Genomic DNA, 21,527 nt, shown 5'->3' with positions numbered 1-21,527 from the left:
GATCGGTAGGATAGTCAGTTTTACTAGGGTAAGCTTGGCGGCGTGAGTGAAGGAGGCTTTGTTGCGGAATAGAAAGCAGACTCTTGATTTGATTTTCGATTGGAGATGTTTGATATGAGTCTGGAAGGAGAGTTTGCAGTCTAGCCAGACACCTAGGTACTTATAGATGTCTACATATTCAAGGTCGGAACCATCCAGGGTGGTGATGCTAGTCGGGCATGCGGGTGCAGGCAGCGATCGGTTGAAAAGCATGCATTTGGTTTTACTAGCGTTTAAGAGCAGTTGGAGGCCACGGAAGGAGTGCTGTATGGCATTGAAGCTTGTTTGGAGGTTAGATAGCACAGTGTCCAATGACGGGCCGAAAGTATATAGAATGGTGTCGTCTGCATAGAGGTGGATCAGGGAATCGCCCGCAGCAAGAGCAACATCATTGATATATACAGAGAAAAGAGTCGGCCCGAGAATTGAACCCTGTGGCACCCCCATAGAGACTGCCAGAGGACCGGACAGCATGCCCTCCGATTTGACACACTGAACTCTGTCTGCAAAGTAATTGGTGAACCAGGCAAGGCAGTCATCCGAAAAACCGAGGCTACTGAGTCTGCCGATAAGAATATGGTGATTGACAGAGTCGAAAGCCTTGGCAAGGTCAATGAAGACGGCTGCACAGTACTGTCTTTTATCGATGGCGGTTATGATATCGTTTAATACCTTGAGTGTGGCTGAGGTGCACCTGTGACCGGCTCGGAAACCAGATTGCACAGCGGAGAAGGTACGGTGGGATTCGAGATGGTCAGTGACCTGTTTGTTGACTTGGCTTTCGAAGACCTTAGATAGGCAGGGCAGGATGGATATAGGTCTGTAACAGTTTGGGTCCAGGGTGTCTCCCCCTTTGAAGAGGGGGATGACTGCGGCAGCTTTCAATCCTTGGGGATCTCAGACGATATGAAAGAGAGGTTGAACAGGCTGGTAATAGGGGTTGCGACAATGGCGGCGGATAGTTTCAGAAATAGGGGGTCCAGATTGTCAAGCCCAGCTGATTTGTACGGGTCCAGGTTTTGCAGCTCTTTCAGAACATCTGCTATCTGGATTTGGGTAAAGGAGAACCTGGAGAGGCTTGGGCGAGGAGCTGCCGGGGGGGCGGAGCTGCCTCAGTGCAGTGGGCAGCTGGGAGGAGGTGCTCTTGTTCTCCATGGACTTCACAGTGTCCCAGAACTTTTTGGAGTTGGAGCTACAGGATGCAAACTTCTGCCTGAAGAAGCTGGCCTTAGCTTTCCTGACTGACTGCGTGTATTGGTTCCGGACTTCCCTGAACAGTTGCATATCCCGGGGACTATTCGATGCTATTGCAGTCCGCCACTTAAAAACCCATCGTACCAGAAGACTTCTCCTTAAAAACCCATCGTCCCAGAAGACTTCTCCTTAAAAACCCATCGTCCCAGAAGATTTCTCCTTAAAAACCCATCGTCCCAGAAGATTTCTCCTTAAAAACCCATCGTCCCAGAAGATTTCTCCTTAAAACCCATCGTACCAGAAGACTTCTCCTTAAAAACCCATCGTCCCAGAAGACTTCTCCTTAAAAACCCATCGTCCCAGAAGACTTCTCCTTAAAAACCCATCGTCCCAGAAGATTTCTCCTTAAAACACCATCGCCCCAGAAGATTTCTCCTTAAAAACTAGAAACCACAAAGAGATTATAGAGAACAAGCTGTGTAATATATATTAATACATACTGTACCGGGCCAGTTTCCCAGAACCACATGAACCACACATGGTGTGGTATAAGGCTCTGGACTAAAGTAGTGCACTACACCATATTGATCTCCCTAGAAACCACAGAGATTCTAGAGACCAGTCTGATGGGCGTGGGAGGAGGGAGGATGGGGAGGAGGATGGGGAGGAAGAGGGAGGAGGAGGAGGGAGGAGGTGTAATGCTATAATAACACATTCTGGGCTTGTTTCTCAGACACAGATTAAGCCTAAAAACATGTTGAGGAGAGATACTGAAACTTTTTTATTTTTAATAAGGACTGTAGGTAATATCCAGTCTACTGCTGTCTCTCACTAAGGACTGTAGGTAATATCCAGTCTACTGCTGTCTCTCACTAAGGACTGTAGGTAATATCCAGTCTACTGCTGTCTCTCACTAAGGACTGTAGGTAATATCCAGTCTACTGCTGTCTCTCACTAAGGACTGTAGGTAATATCCAATCTACTGCTGTCTCTCACTAAGGACTGCAGGTAATACCCAGTATACTGCTGTCTCTCACTAAGGACTGTAGGTAATACCCAGTCTACTGCTGTCTCTCACTAAGGACTGTAGGTAATATCTAGTCTACTGCTGTCTCTCACTAAGGACTGTAGGTAATATCCAGTCTACTGCTGTCTCTCACTGAGGACTGTAGGTAATATCCAGTCTACTGCTGTCTCTCACTAAGGACTATAGGTAATATCCAGTCTACTGCTGTCTCTCACTAAGGACTGTAGGCAAAACCCAGTCTACTGCTGTCTCTCACTAAGGACCATCCTACCAGGAGCCTCTGGAACACAGTATTCTATCTTACCAGGAGGAGCCTCTGGAACACAGTATTCCATCTTACCAGGAACAACTGAAACACAGTATTCCATCTAACCAGGAACAAGTGGAACACAGTATTCCATCTAACCAGGAATAACTGGAACACAGTATTCTATCTAACAAGGAGTCTCTGGAACACAGTATTCCATCTAACCAGGAACAACTGGAAAACAGTATTCCATCTAACCAGGAACAACTGGAACACCGTATTCCATATAACCAGGAACAACTGGAACACAGTATTCCATCTTACCAGGAGGAGCCTCTGGAACACAGTATTCCATCTTACCAGGAACAACTGGAACACAGTATTCCATCTTACCAGGAACAACTGGAACACAGTTTTCCATCTAACCAGGAACAAGTGGAACACAGTATTCCATCTTACCAGGAGGCTCTGGAACACAGTATTCTATCTAACCAGGAGTCTCTGGAACACAGTATTCCATCTAACCAGGAACAACTGGAACACAGTATTCCATCTAACCAGGAACAACTGGAACACTGTATTCCATCTAACCAGGAGGCTCTGGAACACAGTATTCCATCTAACCAGGAACAACTGGAACACAGTATTCCATCTTACCAGGAACAACTGGAACACAGTATTCCATCTATCCAGGAGCCTCTGGAACACAGTATTCCATCTAACCAGGAGGCTCTCGAAAACAGTATTCCATCTTACCAGGAGGCTCTGGAACACAGTATTCCATTTAACCAGGAACAACTGGAACACAGTATTCCATCTTACCAGGAGGCTCTGGAACACAGTATTCCATCTTAACAGGAGGAGCCTCTGGAACACAGTATTCCATCTAACCAGGAGCCTCTGGAACACAGTATTCCATCTTACCAGGAGAACTGGAACACAGTATTCCATCTTACCAGGAATAACTGGAACACAGTATTCCATCTAACCAGGAACAACTGGAGCACAGTATTCCATCTAACTAGGAACAACTGGAATACAGTGTTCCATCTTACCAGGAGCCTCTGGAACACAGTATTCCATCTAACCAGGAACAACTGGAACACACTGTTCCATCTTACCAGGAGCCTCTGGAACACAGTATTCCATCTTACCAGGAGTCTCTGGAACACAGTATTAGATCTTACCAGGAACCTCTGGAACACAGTATTCCATCTTGCCAGGAGTCTCTGGAACAAAGTATTCCATCTAACCAGGAAAAACTGGAACACAGTATTCCATCTTACCAGGAGCCTCTGGAACACAGTATTCCATCTAACCAGGAACAACTGGAACACAGTATTCCATCTCACCAGGAACAACTGGAACACAGTATTCCATCTAACCAGGAACAACTGGAACACAGTATTCCATCTCACCAGGAACAACTGGAACACAGTATTCCATCTCACCAGGAACAACTGGAACACAGTATTCCATCTTACCTTGAGGAGCCTCTGGAACACAGTATTCCATCTCACCAGGAACAACTGGAACACAGTATTCCATTTTACCAGGAGGAGCCTCTGGAACACAGTATTCCATTTTACTAGGAGGAGCCTCTGGAACACAGTATTCCATCTTACCAGGAGCCTCTGGAACACAGTATTCCATCTTACCAGGAGAACTGGAACACAGTATTCCATCTTACCAGGAATAACTGGAACACAGTATTCCATCTTGCCAGGAGTCTCTGGAACAAAGTATTCCATCTAACCAGGAACAACTGGAACACAGTATTCCATCTAACCAGGAACAACTGGAACACAGTATTCCATCTAACCAGGAACAACTGGAACACAGTATTCCATCTAACCAGGAACAACTGGAACACAGTATTCCATCTAACCAGGAACAACTGGAGCACAGTATTCCATCTAACCAGGAACAACTGGAGCACAGTATTCCATCTAACTAGGAACAACTGGAATACAGTGTTCCATCTTACCAGGAGCCTCTGGAACACAGTATTCCATCTAACCAGGAACAACTGGAACACACTGTTCCATCTTACCAGGAGCCTCTGGAACACAGTATTCCATCTTACCAGGAGTCTCTGGAACACAGTATTAGATCTTACCAGGAACCTCTGGAACACAGTATTCCATCTTGCCAGGAGTCTCTGGAACAAAGTATTCCATCTAACCAGGAAAAACTGTAACACAGTATTCCATCTTACCAGGAGCCTCTGGAACACAGTATTCCATCTAACCAGGAACAACTGGAACACAGTATTCCATCTCACCAGGAACAACTGGAACACAGTATTCCATCTCACCAGGAACAACTGGAACACAGTATTCCATCTCACCAGGAACAACTGGAACACAGTATTCCATCTCACCAGGAACAACTGGAACACAGTATTCCATCTTACCTTGAGGAGCCTCTGGAACACAGTATTCCATCTCACCAGGAACAACTGGAACACAGTATTCCATTTTACCAGGAGGAGCCTCTGGAACACAGTATTCCATTTTACTAGGAGGAGCCTCTGGAACACAGTATTCCATCTTACCAGGAGGAGCCTCTGGAACACAGTATTCCATCTTACCAGGAGCCTCTGGAACACAGTATTCCATCTAACCAGGAGGCACTGGAACACAGTTTTCTATCTAACCAGGAACAAATGGAATACAGTATTCCATCTAACCAGGAGCCTCTGGAACACAGTATTCCATCTTACCAGGAGCCTCTGGAACACAGTATTCCATCTAACCAGGAGGCTCTGGAACACAGTTTTCTATCTAACCAGGAACAAATGGAATACAGTATTCCATCTAACCAGGAGCCTCTGGAACACAGTATTCCATCTTACCAGGATCCTCTGGAACACAGTATTCCATCTTACTAGGAGCCTCTGGAACACAGTATTCCATCTTACCAGGAACAACTGGAACACAGTATTCCATCCTACCAGGAGGAGCCTCTGGAACACAGTATTCCATCTTACCAGGAGGAGCATCTGGAACACAGTATTCCATCTTACCAGGAGGCTCTGGAACACAGTATTCCATCTAACCAGGAGGCTCTGGAACACAGTTTTCTATCTAACCAGGAACAAATGGAATACAGTATTCCATCTAACCAGGAGCCTCTGGAACACAGTATTCCATCTAACCAGGAGCCTCTGGAACACAGTATTCCATCTAACCAGGAGGCTCTGGAACACAGTTTTCTATCTAACCAGGAACAAATGGAATACAGTATTCCATCTAACCAGGAGCCTCTGGAACACAGTATTCCATCTTACCAGGAGCCTCTGGAACACAGTATTCCATCTAACCAGGAGGCTCTGGAACACAGTTTTCTATCTAACCAGGAACAAATGGAATACAGTATTCCATCTAACCAGGAGCCTCTGGAACACAGTATTCCATCTTACCAGGATCCTCTGGAACACAGTATTCCATCTTACTAGGAGCCTCTGGAACACAGTATTCCATCTTACCAGGAACAACTGGAACACAGTATTCCATCCTACCAGGAGGAGCCTCTGGAACACAGTATTCCATCTCACCAGGAACAACTGGAACACAGTATTCCATCTTACCTTGAGGAGCCTCTGGAACACAGTATTCCATCTAACCAGGAGCCTCTGGAACACAGTATTCCATCTTACCAGGAGGAGCCTCTGGAACACAGTATTCCATTTTTCCAGGAGTCTCTGGAACACGGTAGTCCGTAGAACATCTCAGTTTCATGGGGTATCCATACTGACTGTTGCCTGGTGAGTAGGGCCATTGCTGGGCCAGTATTACATAGCAAGTCCAGCACTACAAACCCAACAAGGGAATTGAAGTCCATTAGCAGCTATTAAGGCTAGCCATTCTAATCATTCTTTCTCCCCAGGCTGCTTGTGTTTGAATTGTCTTTGAAAATAGGATTCACTAAACATGGTCACCTGGTACCCAGAGTCTAGTAGGCAAGGCACAGCAATTCCCCCTGCAATAACCTCCACCTATTGACATTCCCCTATTAATACAGGCTTGATTGACTCATTCTGCTTTGCAGTACTCACCCCGTCCACTCGCCTTACAGTGGCCGGGCATTCCGGTTTAAAGCCTGCTTTGGCTCTTGCAGTTGTGGGTATTCTCTGCCCATGTTGCCTACCTCTCTCCGCAGTGAAGACAGACGTGTGGCCTTGATCATCCCAGTACAGTCGCTGCTGAAAAAAAACACGTCCCCCTTGTCCTGGAACATTCTAGGGTCATCGGTTGGGTCGCTGCTCCTTCAGCGTAATGACTTCCTGTGACTAAGGAACTGTGTCTGTTTCTTCTTGAGCAGCAGAGTCTTTTAGAGAGGGTTGTTCTGTGGTCACTTGCCTGGCCAAGCCTTCACTCTGTACGCTCTCCCCTTTTCCCTTGCCAGCTGCTTCGCCTCTTGTCAAAGTCGTGAAAAATACATATGGTGGTCTTGACGTAGCTGACGTTGGAGGTCTTTTTGTTAATGGCACCTGGTTGCAGAGCCATGATCACCTGGTCATGCAATGTGTCTACCTTGGTGGCTGAACCATCAGGCTTTGCAGTTTTCCACTTTTGGAATGCTTCCTGTAATCGCAAGAGGAAGGCCCCCCACATGTTCTCCGCCAGCCTGTTTAGCATGGAAAAATTAAATTTTCAGGTTAGCTAGTGATTCACACATGCCATATAGTTCTTCAAGTTTAACTAAGATTTTAGCAGTTGTTGTTACTTGTGGCAGAGCAGGTAAACCCAAGTGCAGACTCAGACGAGGAGACCGGGACAAGGAAACTAAGGTATTTATTGACAAGCGGGAGTAGATAGGGTGCAGGCCAGGGGAAGCTCAGGCGGGTAGCAGGGAACCAGGAACTGAGGCTGGGGCAAGGGGAGTAAGGGCAGGGTAAGCAGATCTGGAGCAGAATCCAAGGAAGCAGTAGAGCTTCCAGGGCAGGACTGACGAGACGAGGGACTGGAGACAGGGACCAGAGTCAGAGTGGACGGAACTGTAGCGGAGAGAAAAGCAGCATCATGCTAGGGAAAAACAGGCTCAACAGGATAACAAGATCTATGCAGGAACAAATCGCTTGAAATGCAGACTGACTGAGCAGAGGCTATAATCTGGCTGCATGTAAGTGGCAGGGCAGAGTATTTGTAGAGGTCTTGATTATGGAACAGGTTGCAGCTGGTGGGGATCTGCTCTGCCTCCAGCACACCTGTCTCCACTCACACATTCACATACACCCACTCAGAGAGAGAGGGAGAGAGCACTGGGGGAGTGGCGGCAGGTTAGGGAGACACAGGATGAGAAGTAGAGGGCGTGGCAGGAGCAGATGTAACAGTACCCCCCCTGTACAAACGCTGTCCTGCGAACGTCCAGAAGCTGCTGGATGGTATAGGCAGGACAGTCATCGATGAGCCGAGGGACTGCTGCAGGAGAAGACAGGTTTAATCAGGGATACATGGAAGGATCCTGAGAGAGGTTGGGAGTTATCAGGCGCACCACAGAGGGGTTAATGACACGGTCAATTTCAAAGGGACTAATGAATCGGGTGGGGGGGGAGTTTCTTAGATGTCACTTTCAATGGCAGGTCCTTCGAAGAGAGCCATATTTTTTGGCCTGGGGTGTAGACTGGAGCTGAAGGACGGTGACAGTTAGCTTGGGACTGGATCCTGGCGGAGGCATGAAGAAGGGCAGCTCGGGCCTTCCTCCAGGTATGATGACATCGGTGCATATGGTCCTGGACAGAGGGTACCGCAACCTCAACCTCTTGGGTGGGGAACAAGGGGGGTTGGTAACCCAGGGCACACTCGAAAGGTGACATACCTGATTGTTCACTAACTACTGTGTTGTTAGTGAAGCTCCTCCCTCCCAATGTGTTATCTTAGTGAAGCTCCACCCTTCCACTATGTTATCTTAGTGAAGCTCCTCCCTCCCACTGTGCTGTTAGTGAAGCTCCTCCCTCCCACTATGTTATCTTAGTGAAGCTCCTCCCTCCCACTGTGCTGTTAGTGAAGCTCCTCCCTCCCACTTTGTTGTTAATGAGGCTCCTCTCTCCCACTATGTTGTTAGTGACGCTCCTCCCTCCCACTATGTTGTCTTAGTGAGGCTCCTCCCTCCCACTGTGTTAGCTTAGTGAAGCTCCTCCCTCCCACTATGTTGTCTTAGTGTGGCTCCTCCCTCCCACTGTGTTTTCTTAGTGAAGCTCCTCCCTCCCACTGTTGTTAGTGAAGCTCCTCCCTCCCACTGTGTTGTTAGTGAAGCTCTGCCCTCCACTGTGGGCCCTGGTCTAAATTAGTGCACTTTAGTGGGCCCTGGTCTAAAGTAGTGCACTTTAGTGGGCCCTGGTCTAAAGTAGTGCACTTTAGTGGGCCCTGGTCTAAAGTAGTGCACTTTAGTGGGCCCTGGTGTAAAGTAGTGCACTTTAATGGGCCCTGGTCTAGAGTAGTGCACTTTAGTGGGCCCTATATAGGGAATAGGGTGCCATTTGGAACACACATTGTCTCTGTCTCATCCTCAATGATGCCTTTAACCTCTCGACCCCTCTGTGACCTCTCCGTGACCCTGGAGCTTTGATGTTGTCATCTCCTCTGTCGGAGCTCAACAGAGACTTGGCCCGGAACATTCTCCTGACACGCACACACACGCACACACACACACGCACACACATGCAGAAACACACACACAGAAACACACACACACAGAAACACACACACACAGAAACACACAAACACACACACACACACAGAAACGCACACATGCAGAAACACACACACAGAAACACACACACACACAAACACAGAAACGCAGGAACACACACGCAGAAACACACACACACAGAAACACACACACACACAGAAACACACACACACACACAGAAACACACACACACAGAAACACACACACACAGAAACAGACACACACACACAGAAACACACACCACTGTAACTCTTCCCCAGGTCGTTGCTGTAAAAGAGAATTATGTTCTCAGTCAACTTATCTGGTAAACTAAACACACAGCTATCCACAGAGACTTGGAGGTCTCTACCTGTTCAGACTATCCACAGGGACTTGGAGGTCTCTACCTGTTCAGACTATCCACAGAGACTTGGAGGTCTCTACCTGTTCAGACTATCCACAGAGACTTGGAGGTCTCTACCTGTTCAGACTATCCACAGAGACTTGGAGGTCTCTACCTGTTCAGACTATCCACAGGGACTTGGAGGTCTCTACCTGTTCAGACTATCCACAGGGACTTGGAGGTCTCTACCTGTTCAGACTATCCACAGAGACTTGGAGGTCTCTACCTGTTCAGACTATCCACAGAGACTTGGAGGTCTCTACCTGTTCAGACTATCCACAGAGACTTGGAGGTCTCTACCTGTTCAGACTATCCACAGGGACTTGGAGGTCTCTACCTGTTCAGACTATCCACAGAGACTTGGAGGTCTCTACCTGTTCAGACTATCCACAGGGACTTGGAGGTCTCTACCTGTTCAGACTATCCACAGAGACTTGGAGGTCTCTACCTGTTCAGACTATCCACAGGGACTTGGAGGTCTCTACCTGTTCAGACTATCCACAGAGACTTGGAGGTCTCTACCTGTTCAGACTATCCACAGAGACTTGGAGAACCACATCATATCAGCAGTCAAGGTCGAGATTGATCTCACACACACTAACGCGCACTCACACACACACACACACACACACACACACACACACACACACACACACACACACACACACACACACACACACACACACACACACACACACACACACACACACACACACACACACACACACACACACACACACACGTGTGTGTATCTGCATTGTTGTTAATGTTGTGTGTGTGTGTTTCGGCAGTGTATCCACAGGGACCTTGCAGCGAGGAACATCCTGCTGTCAGAGAACAACGTGGTGAAGATCTGTGACTTCGGCCTGGCTAGAGACATCTACAAAGACCCCGACTACGTCAGGAAAGGCAGCGTAAGACACACACACACACCTCAGGGGGAAAACTCGGGCTAGTTACATCAGGGCCAACGGCAAATTCTAACGTCTGTTACCAGAGGAGCTTTAGAACCGCAGATGTTCAGGAGTTATGATTGTCTAGGGATCATCAACTTTACTCTTAGAAAACAAGGTGCTATCTAGAACCTATAAGGGTTCTTCGGCTGTCTCCGTAGGAGAACCCTTTGAAGAACCCTTTTTGGTTCCGGGTAGAACCCTTTTGGATTCCATGTAGAACCCTTTCCACAGAGGGTTCTACATAGAACCCAAAAGAGATCTACCTGAAAACAAAAAGGGTTCTCATATGGGGACAGCCGAAGAACCCTTGTCTCTCTCTCTCTGACTCTCTCTCTGTCTCTTAATTCAATTAAATTCAAGGGGCTTTATTGGCATAGGAAACATCTGTTAACATTGCCAAATCAAGTGAGGTAGATAGATCAGAGAGAGAGAGAGATTCTCTTAATTCAATTCAATTCAAACATATGTTAACATTGCCAAAGCAAGAGAAGTAGATAATAAACAAAAGTGAAATAAACACTCACAAAAGTTCCAAAAGAATAAAGACATTTCAAATGTCGTATTATGTGCAAATAGTTAAAGTACAAAAGGAAGATAAATAAACATAAATATGGGTTGTATTTACAATGGTGTTTGTTCTTCACTGGTTGCCCTTTTCTTGTGGCAACAGGTCACAAATCTTGCTGCTGTGATGTCACACTGTGGTATTTCACCCAGTAGATATGGGAGTTTATCAAAATTGGGTTTGTTTTCAAATTCTTTGTGGATCTGTGTAATCTGAGGGAAATATGTGTCTCTAATATGGTCAAACATTTGGCAGGAGGTTAGGAAGTGCAGCTCAGTTTCCACCTCATTTTGTGGGCAGTGAGCACATGGCTCTCAAGAGAAGACAGGCTATGTCTGCCTACGGCGGCCTTTCTCAATAGCAAGGCTATGCTCACTGAGTCTGTACATAGTCAAAGCTTTCCTTAAGTTTGGGTCAGTCACAGTCGTCAGGTATTCTGCCGCTGTGTACTCTCTGTTTAGGGCCAAATAGCATTCTAGTTGCTCTGTTTTTTAGTTAATTCTTTCCAATGTGTCAAGTAATTATCTTTTTGTTTTCTCATGATTTGGTTGGGTCTAATTGTGCTGCTGTCCTGGGGCTGTGTTTGTGTTTGTGTTTGTGAACAGAGCCCCAGGACCAGCTTGCTTAGGGGACTTTTCTCCAGGTTCATCTCTCTGTAGGTGATGGCTTTGTCATGGAAGGTTTGGGAATCGCTTCCTTTTAGGTGGTTGTAAAATTGAACGTCTCTTTTCTGGATTTTGTTAATTAACTGATATCGGCCTAATTCTGCTCTGCATGTGTTATTTGGTGATTTACGTTGTACACAGAGGATATTTTTTGCAGAATTCTACATGCAGAGACTCAATTTGGTGTTTGTCCCATTTTGTGAATTCTTGTTTGGTGAGCAGACCCCAGACCTAACAACCATGAAGGACAATGGGTTCTAGAACTAAAGTATTTTGAGCCTTATCCTAATTGGTGTGCCAAATTTTATTTTCCTTTTGATGGCGTAGAAAGCTCTTCTTGTCTCTCAGCTCTGTGGAAGTTGATGTTGGAACACCATTATTTTAGTCTTACAGAGATTTACTGTCAGGGCCCAGGTCTGGCAGGGCCCAGGTCTGGCAGGGCCCAGGTCTGGCAGGGCCCAGGTCTGGCAGGGCCCAGGTCTGGCAGGGCCCAGGTCTGGCAGGGCCCAGGTCTGGCAGGACCCAGGTCTGGCAGGGCCCAGGTCTGGCAGGACCCAGGTCTGGCAGGACCCATGTCTGGCAGGACCCAGGTCTGGCAGGGCCCAGGTCTGGCAGGGCCCAGGTCTGGCAGGGCCCAGGTCTGGCAGGGCCCAGGTCTGTCAGGGCCCAGGTCTGGCAGGGCCCAGGTCTGGCAGGGCCCAGGTCTGGCAGGGCCCAGGTCTGGCAGGACCCAGGTCTGGCAGGGCCCAGGTCTGGCAGGACCCAGGTCTGGCAGGACCCAGGTCTGGCAGGACCCAGGTCTGGCAGGGCCCAGGTCTGGCAGGGCCCAGGTCTGACAAAATCTGTGCAGAAGATCTAGGTGCTGCTGTAGGCCCTCCTTGGTTGGGGACAGAAGCACCAGATCATCAGCAAACAATAGACATTTGACTTCAGATTCTAGTAGGGTGAGACCGGGTGCTGCGGACTGTTCTAGTGCCCTCGCCAATTCGGTGATAGATAAACTCAGCAAATAAAAGAAACATCCCTTTTTTCAGGACTCTGTCTTTCAAAGATATATCGTTAAACACTGTTTGCTTGTTCGATGAACCATAATGAACAAAATTAATGAACATGCACCTGTGGAACGGTCGCTAACAGACAGTAAGTAATTAAGGTCACAGTTATGAAAACTTAGGACACTGAAGAGGCCTTTCTACTGACTCTGAAAAACACCAAAAGAAAGATGCCCAGGGTCCCTGTTCATCTGCGTGAACGTGCATTAGGCATGCTGCAAGGAGGCATGAGGACTGCAGATGTGGCCAGGGCAATAAATTGCAATGTCCGTACTGTGGGACGCTTAAGACAGGGAGACAGAACGGACAGCTGATCATCCTCGCAGTGGCAGACCACGTGTAACAACACCTGCGCAGGGTCGGTAGAGTCGAACATCACACCTGCGGAACAGGTACAGGATGGTAGCAACAACTGCCCGAGTTACACCAGGAACCCACAATCCCTCCATCAGTGCTCAGACTGTCCGCAATAGGCTGAGGGCACAAACCCACTATTGATGGACCAGACAGCCAACTGGCAAAAAGTGCTCTTCACTGACGTGTGAGAGTTTTGTCTCACGAGGGGTGATGGTCGCATTTGCGTTTATCGTCGAAGGAATGAGCGTTACACAGAGACCTGTACTCTGGAGTGGGATCGATTTGGAGGTGGAGGGTCCGTCATGGTCTGGGGCGGTGTGTCACAGCATCATCGGACTGAGCTTGTTGTCATTGCAGGTAATCTCAACGCTGTGCGTTACAGGGAAGACATCCTCCTCCCTCATGTGGTACCCTTCCTGCAGGCTCATCCTGACATGACCCTCCAGCATGACAATGCCACCAGCCATACTACTCGTTCTGTGTGTGATTTCCTGCAAGACAGGAATGTCAGTGTTCTGCCATGGCCAGCGAAGAGCACGAATCTCAATCCCATTGAGCACGTCTGGGACCTGTTGGATCGGAGGGTGAGGGCTAGGGCCATTCCCCCCAGAAATGTCCAGGAACTTCCAGGTGCCTTGGTGGAAGAGTGGGGTAACATCTCACAGCAAGAACTGTCAAAACTGGTGCAGTCCATGAGGAGGAGATGCACTGCAGTACTTAAAGCAGCTGGTGGCCACACCAGATACTGACTGTTACTTTTGATTTTGACCCCCCTCCCTTTGTTCAGGGACACATTATTCCATTTCTGTTAGTCACATGTCTGTGGAACTTGTTTAGTTTACGTCTCAGTTGTTGAATCTTGTTATGTTCATACAAATATTTACACCTGTTAAGTTTGCTGAAAATAAACACAGTTGACAGTGAGGACGTTTCTTTTTTTGCTGAGTTTATGTTGAAGAGGGTTAAGCTGAATCCTTGTCTCGCCACATGGCCTTGTGGAAAGAAATGTGTGTTTTTTGCCCATTTTAACCACACACTTGTTTGTGTACATGGATTTTATAATGTGGTATGTTTTTCCTCCAATACCACTTTCCATCCATTTGTATAGCAGACCCTCATGCCAAATTGAGTCAAAGGCTGATGTTAAAGAGTTTTAATATTGCCAATTGGAATTTGTTGTCTGTATATTTGATCATTTCATTAAGGATACCATCAACACCACAGGCCTTTTTGGGTTGGAGGGTTTGTATTTTGTCCTGTAGTTCATTCAATGTAATTGGAGAATCCAGTGGGTTCTGGAATCAGGTTTGTTCTGGAATCCAGTGGGTTCTGGAATCAGGTTTGTTCTGGAATCCAGTGGGTTCTGGAATCAGGTTTGTTCTGGAATCCAGTGGGTTCTGGTCTTTAATAGTTGATTCTAAGATTTGTATTTGATCATGTATGTTTTTGCTGTTTGTTCTTTGTTATAGAGCCAAAGGGATTGGAGAAGTGGTTTACCCATACATCTCTGTTTTGGATAGATACTTCTTCGTTTTGTTTGTTTAGTGTTTTCCAATTTTCCCAGAAGTGGTTAGAGCCTATGGATTCCTCAATAACATTGAGCTGATTTCTGACATTCCTTATTGTTCCGTAGTGTATTTCTGTATTGTTTCAGTGATTCACCATAGTGAAGGCGTAGACTCAGGTTTTCCGGGTCTCTATGTTTTTGGTTGGACAGGTTTCTCCACTTCTTTCTTAGATTTTTGCATTCTTCATCAAACCATTTGTCATTGTTGTTCATTTTTATCAGTTTTCTGTATGAATTTTTAAGATTTGATAGGAAGCTGAGGTCAAATATATTGTGTAGGTTTTCTAAGTTCCAAGTTTACACTATTACAGTGAAATGTTTTGTCCAGGAAGTTAAAAGGGATTTAATGTGTTGTTGCCTAATTTATTTTTTGTAATTTTCCACACTCATTTCTTTCCATCTATAGTATTTCTTAATATTATTCAGTTCCTTTGATGCCTCGTTATTGGGTATTGCTCTGTTGAAGTAGACTGTGATTTTGCTGTGGTCTGATAGGGATGTCAGTGGGCTGACTGTGAACTCTGAGAGACTCTGGGTTGAGGCCAGTGATAAAGTAGTCTACAGTATTACTGCCAAGAGATGAGCTATAGGTGTACCTACCATAGGATCAAATCTAATTTATTTATACAGCCCTTCTTACATCAGCTGATATCTCAGTGCTGTAGAGAAACCCAGCCTAAAACCCCAAACAGCAAGCAATGCAGGTGTAGAAGCACGGTGGCTAGGAAAAACTCCCTAGAAAGGCCAAAACCTAGGAAGAAACCTAGAGAGGAACCAGGCTATGTGGGGTGGCCAGTCCTCTTCTGGCTGTGCCGGGTGGAGATTATAACAGAACATGGCCAAGATGTTCAAATGTTCATAAATGACCAGCATGGTCATATAATAATAAGGCAGAACAGTTGAAACTGGAGCAGCAGCACGGCCAGGTGGACTGGGGACAGCAAGGAGTCATCATGTCAGGTAGTCCTGGGGCATGGTCCTAGGGCTCAGGTCCTCCGAGAGAGAGAAAGAAAGAAAGAGAGAAAGAAAGAGAGAAAGAGAGAATTAGAGAGAGCATACTTAAATTCACACAGGACACCGGATAGGACAGGGGAAATACTCCAGATATAACAAACTTACCCTAGCCCCCCGACACAAACTACTACAGCATAAATACTGGAGGCTGAGACAGGAGGGGTCAGGAGACACTGTGGCCCCATCCGATGACAACCCCAGACAGGGCCAAACAGGAAGGATATAACCCCACCCACTTTGCTAAAGCACAGCCCCCACAACCCTAGAGGGATATCTTCAACCACCAACTTACCATCCTGAGACAAGGCCGAGTATAGCCCACAAAGATCTCCGCCACGGCACAACCCAATGGGGGGCGCCAACCCAGACAGGAAGATCACATCAGTGACTCAACCCACTCAAGTGACGCACCCCTCCTCCCTCCTAGGGACGGTATGAAAGAGCACTAGTAAGCCAGTGACTCAGCCCCTGTAATAGGGTTAGAGGCAGAGAATCCCAGTGGAGAGAGGGGAACCCTCAAAGCCTATCATTGACTATGTACATACCAAGCGTGCGACAGAGCTCCAGGAGTTGTGACCTGTTTTTGTTGGTTATGTTGTCGTAGTTGTGTCTAGGGGGGCATATGGGGGAGGTAATGCTGTCACCTCCAGGTAGGTGTTTGTCCCCCTGTGTGCTGAGGGTGTCAGGTTCTTGTCCTGTTCTGGCATTTAGGTCACCACAGACTAGTACATGTCCCTGGGCCTGGAAATGATTGATTTCCCCCTCCAGGATGGAGAAGCTGTCTTTATTAAAGAATGGGGATTCTGGTGGGGGGATGTAGGTAGCACACGAGGACATTTTTCCCTGTTAAGATGATTAAGATCATCATCATCATTTCCTTATGAATTTCTAGCCAAATGTGAAATGTTCCTGTTTAGATTAATTTAATAGTGTGTTAGGTCTGATCTATACCAAATTAGCATAGAGTCTCTTCCCTGTTTCACACCTGGTAGTTTGGTGGATGGGACTACCAGCTCTCTGTAACCTAGAGGGCAACCAGTGGGTCCGTCTCCTCTATACCACCCACCTGGTAGTGTGGTGGATGGGACTACCAGCTCTCTGTAACCTAGAGGGCAACCAGTGGGTCCGTCTCCTCTATACCACCCACCTGGTAGTTTGATGGATGGGACTACCAGCTCTCTGTAACCTAGAGGACAACCAGTGGGTCCATCTCCTCTATACCACCCACCTGGTAGTGTGGTGGATGGGACTACCAGCTCTCTGTAACCTAGAGGGCAACCAGTGGGTCCATCTCCTCTATACCATGTTTCACACCTGGTAGTGTGGTGGATGGGACTACCAGCTCTCTGTAACCTAGAGGTTAACCAGTGGGTCCATCTCCTCTATACCATGTTTCACACCTGGTAGTGTGGTGGATGGGACTACCAGCTCTCTGTAACCTAGAGGGCAACCAGTGGGTCCGTCTCCTCTATACCACCCACCTGGTAGTGTGGTGGATGGGACTACCAGCTCTCTGTAACCTAGAGGGCAACCAGTGGGTCCATCTCCTCTGTACCATGTTTCTTGTAGGATGACAATGTCTGTATTACTGATTTATTTGGTGAAGTCCAGATTCCTGCTCTTTAGGCCAAAGGCAGATGACCTCAGGCCTGGGATATTCCAGGATGAGATAGTGAAGGCTTTTTGTTCCATAAAGTGTCCAATGTTGTTAGTCGTGTGGTTTGGCCTCAGACCAGTAAGTGTCAGCAGAGCCTGCTGAGCATCTGGTACTTGCCATTGGCTTGGGCGAGTGTAAGAGTGGGGGTTGGGCCTGTTTGCCTGCTCACGGCCTGGGTGGATATGTGACTTCCATGTTGAGGCCCTCTTTGTGGGAGTGGGGGGCACTCTCTCTCTCTCTCTCCCCCTCTCGCTCTGTCTCCTTTCCTTCTCAATAAAGACATTTCATATTATGCCTATATACACTGTTGTAATGATGTGCAAATAGGGTACAAAAGGGAAAATAAATAAACATAAATATTGGTTGTATTTTTTACCTCTCTGTCTCTCTCTCCTTTCCATCTCTTCTTGTCTCTCTCTCCTTTCCCTCTCTCTCTCTCTCTCTCCCCCTGTCTCTCTCTCTCTCTCCTCCTGTCTCTCTCTCCTGTCTTTCTCCCCATCTCTCTCTCTCACTCTCCCTCGCTCTCTCTCTCGCTCTCTCTCCTCCCTCCTCCCTCTCTCTCTCCTCCCTCTCTCTCTCTCTCCCTCTCTCTCTCTCTCTCCCTCTCTCTCTCTCTCCCTCTCTCTCTCCCCCCCTCTCTCTCTCTCTCTCCCCCCTATCTCTCTCTCCTTTCCCTCTCTCCACTCCCTCGCTCTCTCTCTCTCCCCCTGTCTCTCTCTCCTCCCTCTCTCTTCCTCTCTCTCTCTTCTCTCTCTGCAGGCCCGTCTGCCACTGAAGTGGATGGCTCCAGAGAGTATCTTTGACAAGGTCTACACCAGCCAGTCTGACGTCTGGTCCTTTGGTGTTCTACTCTGGGAGATCTTCTCTCTGGGTGAGACATTTAGGTATTTTAGCAGGACGTACAGTCTCTCAGTGAGAGATAATGTTCTTCCCTAGTTGCATAGTTAGCCATCCACCCTGACAGACAGACAGCCAGCCACCCACCCTGACAGACAGACAGACAGGCAGGCAGCCATCCACCCTGACAGACAGACAGCCACCCACCCTGACAGACAGACAGACAGACAGCCAGCCATCCACCCTGACAGACAGACAGGCAGGCAGGCAGACAGCCATCCACCCTGACAGACAGCCAGGCAGCCATCCACCCTGACAGACAGAAAGACAGACAGACAGGCAGGCAGACAGGCAGGCAGACAGCCATCCACCCTGACAGACAGACAGGCAGGCAGACAGCCATCCACCCTGACAGACAGACAGGCAGGCATCCACCCAGACAGACAGACAGGCAGACAGACAGACCTTATCTCTGATAACACCGGTGTTCCTCTCCTCAGGTGCATCTCCGTACCCAGGTGTCCAGATCGATGAGGACTTCTGTAAACGACTGAAAGATGGAACTAGGATGAGAGCTCCTGAAACAGCTTCCCCTGAGATGTGAGTCAACACAGATCCTAGAATAATTCACAAGATATATGTAGTTATATGTGAGTCAACACAGATCCTAGAATAATTCACAAGAAATATGTAGTTCTATAAGAGTCACTCACTCCTTACCTACCTTGCATACATTTAATGCAAACCCAAGCACACAACATGCTTAGTAATGTAAGGTACTGTGTGCTCTGTGAGCTGTAGTGGCTGGATCTACTAGTGGTTGTGTGGAGTGCACTCTAACACTCTTTAGCCCTACTGTGTGTCTCTGTTGCCCTCTGCTGGTAGTTATGGGATCCTACTGGCCTGTAGGATATCTCTGCTGGCCTGTAGGATATCTCTGCTGGCCTGTAGGATATCTCTGCTGGCCTGTAGGATATCTCTGCTGGCCTGTAGGATATCTCTGCTGGCCTGTAGGATATCTCTGCTGGCCTGTAGGATATCCCTGCTGGCCTGTAGGATATCCCTGCTGGCCTGTAGGATATCTCTGCTGGCCTGTAGGATATCTCTGCTGGCCTGTAGGATATCTCTGCTGGCCTGTAGGATATCTCTGCTGGCCTGTAGGATATCTCTGCTGGCCTGTAGGATATCTCTGCTGGCCTGTAGGATATCTCTGCTGGCCTGCAGGATATCTCTGCTGGCCTGTAGGATATCTCTGCTGGCCTGTAGGATATCTCTGCTGGCCTGTAGGATATCTCTGCTGGCCTGTAGGATATCTCTGCTGGCCTGTAGGATATCTCTGCTGGCCTGCAGGACATCTCTGCTGGCCTGCAGGACATCTCTGCTGGCCTGCAGGATATCTCTGCTGGCCTGCAGGATATCTCTGCTGGCCTGTAGGATATCTCTGCTGGCCTGTAGGATATCTCTGCTGGCCTGTAGGATATCTCTGCTGGCCTGTAGGACATCTCTTTGCTGTAACATGTGTCTGTGTGTCTCTCTTAATAGCTATGGTATAATGCTGGCCTGCTGGCAGGGCGAGCCCCGAGAGAGACCTCCCTTCCAAGCCCTGGTAGATATCCTGGGAGACCTACTCCAGGACGACAGACTACCAGTAAGACACAGAGGTTTTACCCTATCCAGTCATGTCTGATCTGTCAACACTAAAGTCATAGAATGGGGTTCACTTACAGAAATGGAACGAGGCATATGTTGTTTAAAATGGATTATAACCATGTAGTTTGAGTCCTGGATGTTGATTGGCTGAAAGCCTTACCAGAGTATGATGCTAAATGATGTGTGCACTGTCCTATTTACGTTGGTAACCAGTTTATAATAGCAATAAAGAACCTCAGGGCTTTGTGGTATATGGCCAATATACCACAGATAAGACATCCAGGCACTCCGTGTTGAGTCGTGCAGAAGAACAGCCCTTGGCCGTGGTATATTGGCCATATACCACACCCCCTCGGGCCTTATTGCTTAAACAAGATATGTGTTACATGTCTGTATTTCCCGTTCTGTAGGATGATAAGGACTGATATTATATTCTGTAGGATGATAAGGACTGATATTATATTCTGTAGGATGATAAGGACTGATATTAGATTCTGTAGGATGATAAGGACTGATATTATATTCTGAAGGATGATAAGGACTGATATTAGATTCTGTAGGATGATAAGGACTGATATTAGATTCTGTAGGACGATAAGGACTGATATTATATTCTGTAGGACGATAAGGACTGATATTAAATTCTGTAGGACGATAAGGACTGATATTAGATTCTGTAGGACGATAAGGACTGATATTATATTCTGTAGGACGATAAGGACTGATATTATATTCTGTAGGATGATAAGGACTGATATTATATTCTGTAGGATGATAAGGACTGATATTATATTCTGTAGGATGATAAGGACTGATATTATATTCTGTAGGATGATAAGGACTGATATTATATTCTGTAGGATGATAAGGACTGATATTATATTCTGTAGGATGATAAGGACTGATATTATATTCTGTAGGATGATAAGGACTGATATTATATTCTGTAGGATGATAAGGACTGATATTATATTCTGTAGGATGATAAGGACTGATATTAGATTCTGTAGGACGATAAGGACTGATATTATATTCTGTAGGATGATAAGGACTGATATTATATTCTGTAGGATGATAAGGACTGACTGATATTAGATTCTGTAGGACGATAAGGACTGACTGATATTATATTCTGTAGGACGATATGGACTGATATTATATTCTGTAGGTCGATAAGGACTGATATTATATTCTGTAGGACGATAAGGACTGATATTATATTCTGAAGGATGATAAGGACTGATATTATATTCTGTAGGATGATAAGGACTGACTGATATTATATTCTGTAGGATGATAAGGACTGACTGATATTATATTCTGTAGGATGATAAGGACTGACTGATATTATATTCTGTAGGATGGTAAGGACTACATCCCCCTGAATCCGTCCCAGAGCTCTGAGGAAGACAGCTTCTCTCACGCCTCTTCACGACCCGCTTCACAGGAGGAGATGAGACTGGCCTGTCACAGCATACCCATCAGGTACCATACTACTGTCTATAACACCATACTACTGTCTATAACACCATCAGGTACCATACTACTGTCTATAACACCATCAGGTACCATACTACTGTCTATAACACCATACTACTGTCTATAACACCATCAGGTACCAT

At 46.9% G+C, this 21,527-nt stretch overlaps 1 protein-coding gene across 2 annotated transcripts in view; it reads left to right on the top strand.

Annotated features, from left to right (window-relative positions):
• Positions 1–21,527, top strand: part of LOC112241499 (vascular endothelial growth factor receptor 3) — a 241,298-nt gene that overhangs the window by 211,470 nt on the left and 8,301 nt on the right. For both annotated transcript variants that reach the window (XM_042303534.1, XM_042303533.1), the window contains exons 11-15: positions 10,377–10,499; positions 18,178–18,289; positions 18,756–18,855; positions 19,798–19,903; positions 21,266–21,390. In XM_042303534.1, the coding sequence (XP_042159468.1) occupies positions 10,377–10,499; positions 18,178–18,289; positions 18,756–18,855; positions 19,798–19,903; positions 21,266–21,390 (566 nt within the window). The remainder of the gene's footprint in view (positions 1–10,376; positions 10,500–18,177; positions 18,290–18,755; positions 18,856–19,797; positions 19,904–21,265; positions 21,391–21,527) is intronic.

This window comes from Oncorhynchus tshawytscha, linkage group LG21 (assembly GCF_018296145.1).
Source record: "Oncorhynchus tshawytscha isolate Ot180627B linkage group LG21, Otsh_v2.0, whole genome shotgun sequence".
NCBI classification, from domain to species: domain Eukaryota; kingdom Metazoa; phylum Chordata; class Actinopteri; order Salmoniformes; family Salmonidae; genus Oncorhynchus; species Oncorhynchus tshawytscha.
The sequence above is the reverse complement of the archived record's forward strand: the minus strand, read 5'-3'. Positions and strand labels throughout refer to the sequence as shown.